This window comes from Ixodes scapularis, unplaced genomic scaffold (assembly GCF_016920785.2).
Source record: "Ixodes scapularis isolate PalLabHiFi unplaced genomic scaffold, ASM1692078v2 PGA_scaffold1__304_contigs__length_218370807, whole genome shotgun sequence".
In the NCBI taxonomy this organism is placed as follows: domain Eukaryota; kingdom Metazoa; phylum Arthropoda; class Arachnida; order Ixodida; family Ixodidae; genus Ixodes; species Ixodes scapularis.
In genome coordinates this window covers 87709960-87717246 of record NW_024609846.1, presented here as the reverse complement: position 1 = coordinate 87717246, position 7287 = coordinate 87709960, and the positions used below count along the sequence as shown (strand labels likewise).

Sequence of the window (7287 nt, the reverse complement as noted above, 5' to 3'; positions counted from 1 at the left end):
CTTCGTGTTTATATATATATAGTTTATAACAAAATAAATGACAAAGACAAGGGAAGAAAGCCACGTGTCCACAGCAGTGTCGCAGCAAGGCAACTGACAACGCAACACCGAGGTTCATGTACGGTGCTGTCAAATATGCTTGTCTTTAGCGCCCCCAGTGCTCATACCTCTAGATGTATGCCAAGCTATACTGAAACAGAATATAAGGATGGCATTGATGCGGTAAGTTTATATTACTGTTCTCCCGCGTCATTTAGAAGAAATCCACAAAACAACCATTCTAAAACGTACTTAATAAGACTGCAATCTTGTTAGTGCGGGGAGAAGAGAAGGTTAATGCGCGGGGAAGAAAAGGAGCAAAAGATACGGGAATTTGGGCTTTTTTTATATATCTTTGGAGGAACCTCTCGCCCCGCAGGAAGCGAATCTCTCGATCGGGAAGAGCAAGGGACGGGCTGGACAGGTTTGAGACAGAAGATTTGATATGTAGAAACTCAAGTATTTCCCTGCCGAATTGAGATTTGTGCCCGCCAAGAATTATGGTTTTCGAGAATTCGGGGGTGCACAAGGGGCAGTTTTTGGCATGAGCCACAACTGGATGAAAGGAGTCGGGAGAAGGAGACGAAATCTCCTTGGCGTGCTCCCGGAGACGGTCATTCACGCCGAGTACATCGGTCAGACGGGGCGTTGCGTGAATGACCGTCTCCGGGAGCACGCCAAGGAGATTTTGTCTCCTTCTCCCGACTCCTTTTATCCAGTCGTGGATCATGGCAGAAACTGCTCTCGTGCATCCCCGAATTCTCGAAAACCATAATTCTTGGCGGGCACAAATCTCAATTTGGCAGGAAAATACTTGAGTCTTTACATATCAAATCTTCTGTATCAAACCTGTCCAGCCCGTCTCTTGCTCTTTCTGATCGAAAGATTCGCTTCCTGCGGAGTGAGAGGTTCCCCCAAAGACGTAAAAAAATTCCCGTATCTTTACTCCTTCCCTTCTCCGCGCATTCCCCCCCCCTTTCCCTTCCTTCCCCAAGAGGGCACCACCGGCGCCTCTTCTCCCCCTCCTCATCTCCGCGCCCTTCCCCCCTCCTCCCTCCTTTCCCCAAGAGGGCACCGCCGACACTCGGGCCTGCGTGTAACGGCGAAGTGTCGATTGACACACAGCAGACCCCACCACCGTGCAGGCGTGGCTGCGAGCCGGGCCACATGGCTCACGCTTCCCTGACCCACCACCCTCCCTCTCAACCTCCCTGACGCCCCCGTCGAGCTTCAGGAGACGAAGTCGAGCCAGTAAACGTTTTGTTGAAAGTCAGAAGCCTGCCTTGTCTTTTCGTCTTCAGTGTCCCTCTTTCCTTATCGTAAATAGGTTTCATACTACAGCGTCAGCAACTAACCGGCTACAGAAGGATCAATTTGTAAATCAAGAGTATTGTCGAAGATTGGTCGTAACGGCAAGAGGGTTATCCCGATTTGGCAGCCAAAGAAATTGGATGTTAGCCGATTTAATCAGATTTTAAAGAGGTCATAAAAAAAAGTATATACGTTTTTTTTTTATTTCGCTCTAGTCACGTGGGTTCCATATCTGGTATGCGGAACACAAAACTATTAATACCCCTGTCAGACGGCGTTCTAAAGTTCCTTTTCACTAAGCTCTGTTATAAAATCAGCCTGTCAGCTCGCGATGTTGAGTGCGCACGTGCCGTACGGCGAGCGCTGGTTAGCCGATTTCATAAATGAGCTTGTTCTAAAAGCTTTTCAAGTGCCCGTCTGGCAGGGGTATTAGACGTTCCAATCTGGAATATGCGAGAAAATATAGGTGAGGCAAAGCAAGAACGTGTGACAATCATGTATTTTTGTGAAAACCTTCCAGCGGCGTGCAAAACATCGAAACGGTGTTTTAACGCATACCAGAAGTGACGACATCCAAGATGGCTGCGATCTTGTGGAGAAGGTGTATGCGAGAGTGATTAAAAAGTATCTGCACTACGGTTAACGTCTGTTGGCCGCACCGACTTATCAGCTCTTTTCGTGCAAGGTCGCTGTCTCTCCAGTCGCTGCGGTACGGGTTTGGACGTGCTACGTCAGTTCAGTTCTGAGTGAGGTGCGAGAAACAATGGCTGCCCCATTTGTGATTTGCACGAGTGGGAGATATATACTTTTAATGGTATGAGGGTATGTCTGGTGTCGATATTTATCCAAGCCACTGTGCACAGCAAAACGTGAGTGTTTTGTCGCAAAAAAGAATGTAATTGATGGGGTACAACACTTTAAAAAAGAGCGCACAAGGGGCAGTCATAAAGAAAAAGCCCGACGCCCGTCCGCGCCCCCGACTGATGACGACATTGAGCGTGCACGTGAACTGATTCTCTCGGATAGAGGAGTGACATTTGATGATGTGACAAATAACTCGCAAATCAGCCAAGGCTCTGCCTATGCAATGATCTATGACAAACTTTAGTTTGGAAAGGTTCAACCTTTCCAAACGATGCAACAATTTTGATACTTTGGGCAAATACCGCTTAGAACGGATTCCTAACGTTGATGACCTATGAAACACGCGTTCGTCTTTCACCCCACGCAATATACGTCCCAGAAAAAAATGTAAAAAAAACGAGCAGCGTTTATCTCTTCAACTCGCAGCCAGAACAAGCGGACACGTGATCTGGAGCCGATTATATGCCGCCAATGTTGATCATAGCCACGCGCTGGGGTTGGCAAAGCACAGGACACGTGCTGGGTTCCAGACATTGTTATGGCTCGGCTATCGTCGTCGTTGCAGCGATTGGACACGGGCCACTACCCGAATGATTCTCGAGCTAGTAATTATCACGAGCCCAAATCGAGTGCCACGCAATGCTCGGGTCCAATCTATAAACCGCATTCAAATATCGTCATATGGGTGACCTGCGATCCCCACGATACGTCATCGAATTTTACAAAGAAGAAATTGAATAAAAATGATTGCTTTTGTCCTCGAAATTTCACCGCAGCAAAGGAGTTTCTTGGCCAGTGGAGTCGCATGCGAGTATCCTTGAGTCCCGCTAGTGCCAGTAAGCTCGTGTAAAGTGAAAAACATTCCAATTGAATATCGATGCACCGCTCCTTTAAAATAAAATTAGCAGTCAGAGTGCGGTTAATTTTTTAATCTCCTCCTATATCATGGTTTTATTTTCCTCCCCTAACAGCAACTAAGAATGATATTTCCAGAGTAATTTAGCAAAGCGTAGCGCTTAAAGGAAACTGTTGGTTGAGTGTCCGTGTAAAACAAGCGCTCACTCTAAGAACCAGTTACGTTGCTACAAGTTCGTAATAACTAAAAAATCTCGTAACCATCAATTCTATCTTCAAATGAAGTAGTGAAAAAATAAATAAACTCGCGATGAGTGACTGGGAAAATTGTTTGCAGTACGCAACGTGAAAATCACTTCAAGGAGTAGTTTCGTGAAGCAATCACGAGTCATGTTTGACTGGGCGTGCTGTCGTTTTGGTTGTTGTAAACGGAACCGACGCAAATTGCATTTTTATGACGGCAACTCTTACGGCACTTCCAAATTTATTCACTCGTACTCCCGGAGTGAGCATGTCAACTGTATATTGTGATGCATTTCACGGGAACACTTACAAGTCTGTAGGTCTGACCATGAAAGCAAACGAAGATACCACGCGGCGATCCTTTCTGTGTTGACGTGGCGTGCGCGCATATATGGGAACGCGACAGAACAGCACACGACAAAACAGCACGCGACAAAACAGCACGGTCAAAACAGCATGCGTCAAAACAGCACAGCGTCAAAACAGCACAGCGACAAAACAGCACGCGTCAAAATAGCACGCGACAAAACGGCAAAACGGCACAGCGACAGAAGAGCACGTGCCGAAACAGCACGGCGTCAAAACAGCACAGCGACAAAAGAGCACGCATGTAGCAACTTCAAGCGCGTTCTTCACCCCCATCTGAGCGAATAATAGCGAACCTCCTTCACGTCTTCATTTATTGTCGCTAGGTTATAGAGAACTTTATTGCCCATTTCTGAGCTTACCAAACTCCGCAACCCGGAACCCCCCTCCCCCCCCCCCCCCCCCCCAAAAAAAAAAAAAAAAAGTTCGCGTCACCATTTTTCCTTGGGCTTTTCACGAAGTTACAAAAGTCAGTTACAATGATGAGTACTAGTATCAGTCCACATAATAAAATGTATGCTAAAGATGGCTAAACTTAAATCCATAAAAAAATATGACAGCAGAAATTGCTTTGCGACCCCCAACTGGATCTGTCGGACCCACAGTTTTGAAGACAAGGCAGTTGGTAGTGGACCACGATTTTTATCACAACAGGAGTTACCGATCGGCATCCAGCGTAAAGCATTCCCGTAAGGTGACAGGCGGAAAGCTTTAACAAACGAATGCAATTGCTCGAACTTCCTTCAGAGAAGCTATTGTTGGTACGTTTGTCAGATTTTTCCGTGTCGTTTATAGTCAGCAGAAAAGAAAAGGTCAGTGTTAATTGAAACAGGTCAGTATTTTTGATGGCGTTTGGAGGGGGGGGGGGGGGGGGTGATTCATTCCTGACTGTATGACCACTTCCTTTTGCAGTTTTCAGCTTGTCTCCGAAGTCGATTCAACCTTCAACAAAAGCTCAGGGGCCGCAGGGGTCTTCAGGATGAAATCTGGATTTTTGACCTGATAGGTATTTGTGTGCCAAATTCTTTGTTCAAAGAAAATCTAATCGTGTACTGCACAATGCAAATCAAAAGCGTCCGTATAAAAGCCGCTCATTTTTTAACAACACTAGCTTCCATCTACTAAAGAAGAGCGTCAATACGATTTTTTTTTTTTTTTGGCCGTTTTTGTAGTTGGCGCGAATTTACCAGCTCTCGCAGTCGTGAAAATGGGGAAAAATCGCACTGAGTACAATGCTTGCAAATTTCTGGATTTTTATACTTCCCTCTCCGACCGAAGTGGTAGTGAAGCTCATGCTCGTCCTGTGTACAAATACGCGCACACGACGATAATGTCAGATCACGATAGGGCCCCAGTCCGTCTTGCTGAAAAGGTCGCGTAGGCTGCCACACACAGTAACAAATAAAAAAAAACAGTACCTTCTTAACTGACTATACATTTCAAACAAAAGCTTTTAAATATTACATTTTCGTCAGTATACTGATTTTCGTCAATAAACCGAAAAGAACCGAGACGTTTATGAGTCTACAAATATTTACCGCAATAATTTCCGGAACACCTTTTTTTGGACGCTGTGCTGTCTTGTCGCTGTGCTGTTTTGACGCCGTGCTCTTTTGGCACGTGCTCTTTTGTCGCTGTGCCGTTTTGCCACTGTGCTATTTTGTCGCGTGCTATTTCGACGAGTGCTGTTTTGTCGCCGTGCTGTTTTGACGCTGTGCTCTTTTGACGCGTGCTGTTTTGACCGTGCTGTTTTGTCGCGTGCTGTTTTGTCGTGTGCTGTTCTGTCATGGTGCCCTATTTTATGCTTCTTTTTTTTTTTTTTTTCAGAGTGACTACAAGATGGGGATGGCAAAAAGTGTGCCTTACTGACGTGGGTCAAGGGAAGCACAATTACAGCATCGCAGATATTAAGTTAGCAATTAAATGTGACTTCTTTTGTGAGGCAATGACAAAGCAGGATCGTCCTGCATTGCTCGGTGGGAAATATTTGATTGCGCAGTGTTACCTAGTTTACAGCTGTATGACTAGCTCGACGTAAGAGGTGAGACGTTCTATACTCCGTTTCACATTAGGGGGTTTTAGTGAACCGTTTTTGCACGTCCGATACACTACGATGGGCCCTCATGCGCAGTTCGTACCGGAGGGCCCATCGTACCGTATCGAGTGCGCAAATGCGGTTCCCTAAAACTCTCTTTTAGGGAGTTTTAAGGAACCTTTTTGCCCATCTGATACGGTACGATGGGCCCTTCGGTATGAACTGTGCACATGCGAGTCTTCTGTGGTAGCCCAGAAGACTAGCACATGCGATTAGTAAGTCCCAATCTAAAATCAGTTATCCCGGACCAAAATGGATTCCATGACCCCATTAGTCTACAATTTCAGATATGATTAAGTTTTTCTTTCTATTTCTATCTCTATGTCCCGTATATCAAATAATCTTCCTCGATGTTGTCAAAAAGAATAAAAAACAATCCCATGTTTCGTTTTATTGAACTTAATTCCGAGAGCGTACCTTTCGTCGTCACAGATTTCAATCAATTTCTGTAACTGATCCCGGTTATTTGCTAAAGGTGCAATATCATCCGGGTAGGTTACACCAGGTGGTTTCTGTCGCATTGTTTTCCCTCCCTTCATACAAGATCCATCGAAACCCAATTCACTCTGCTCTAGTTTTTATTTTTATTTCCTCTTAATTATATCATGAACAGTAGAGCGGCATAGGACATCCTTGCCTAACCCTCGCCTTTTTGCAGCTGACCCCTCGGTTCCAGCCTCCCATGTTTTAGTTACTGTATTTGTCCAAGTCTACTTCCTGTAAAAGCCGCACCGATTTTTTACTTAAACCTGATTTCTTTCGCTGTGTCCACAGGTTTTCTGGTTTGTGTAGCTATATGCTACCTGTACGTTTAAATATATTCTCTTCAAGATGCTTTGGCATCTGGTGGTTAAAAAAAACAGTTTCCCATTTGACAAACTCATGGCGGCGATAAAATTGCACTTAATCGGGCACCATCATTTTCGCAAGCCAGCGGCAGATGGGAATTGGTTCTTCGATCAACGCATACTTCTCTCTTGATTGATTTCAGTTGCGTTTCACTATGTTTGACTGCGTTTGACTGCGTTGCGGTTGCGAGAAACCAGGACATCACTGCTGCTTTTATCGCGTGCGAAGATGATTCCTTGAATTGGATTCCACGCTTCATATGAAACACAGATGTGCCGGTGACTCCCTTTCGGTTCTCGGCGCAACGCAGTCAAACGCACTCAAACGCAAGTGTCCGAACCGGTCTTAACTTGCACGAAGCGGCGACCCATAGCCCCTTTTATTAAACTTCCGCCATCAAAAGGCTGTAGAGTCAAACTGGTGGCAAGAAGTTGATTGAACCACACTCTAAAAAAACCGCGTACGCCACAGTCTTGTCTAATTCGTGCGTCGTGTTTTACTGACCTCTCGAACGCTCAGATCTCATATTTCGTTCGCTTGGTAGCATCCTCAGCTTCTTCCTCACCAGCCTCAAAATGTGCTGCTATCAGCTTCGCTACACTCTAGCTTGGCACGGATGCCAGATACCGAGTTGAGGATAGCGATCAAAGTTGCCAGACTAAGTT

At 45.5% G+C, this 7287-nt stretch overlaps 1 protein-coding gene across 1 annotated transcript in view; it reads left to right on the top strand.

Annotated features, from left to right (window-relative positions):
- Positions 1-208: 208 nt before the first annotated feature.
- The window catches only part of LOC115328674, a 65014-nt gene continuing 57935 nt past the window's right edge, over positions 209-7287 (top strand). Inside the window, exon 1 of the mRNA XM_042290264.1 lies at positions 209-222. Within this exon, the coding sequence (XP_042146198.1) occupies positions 209-222 (14 nt within the window). The remainder of the gene's footprint in view (positions 223-7287) is intronic.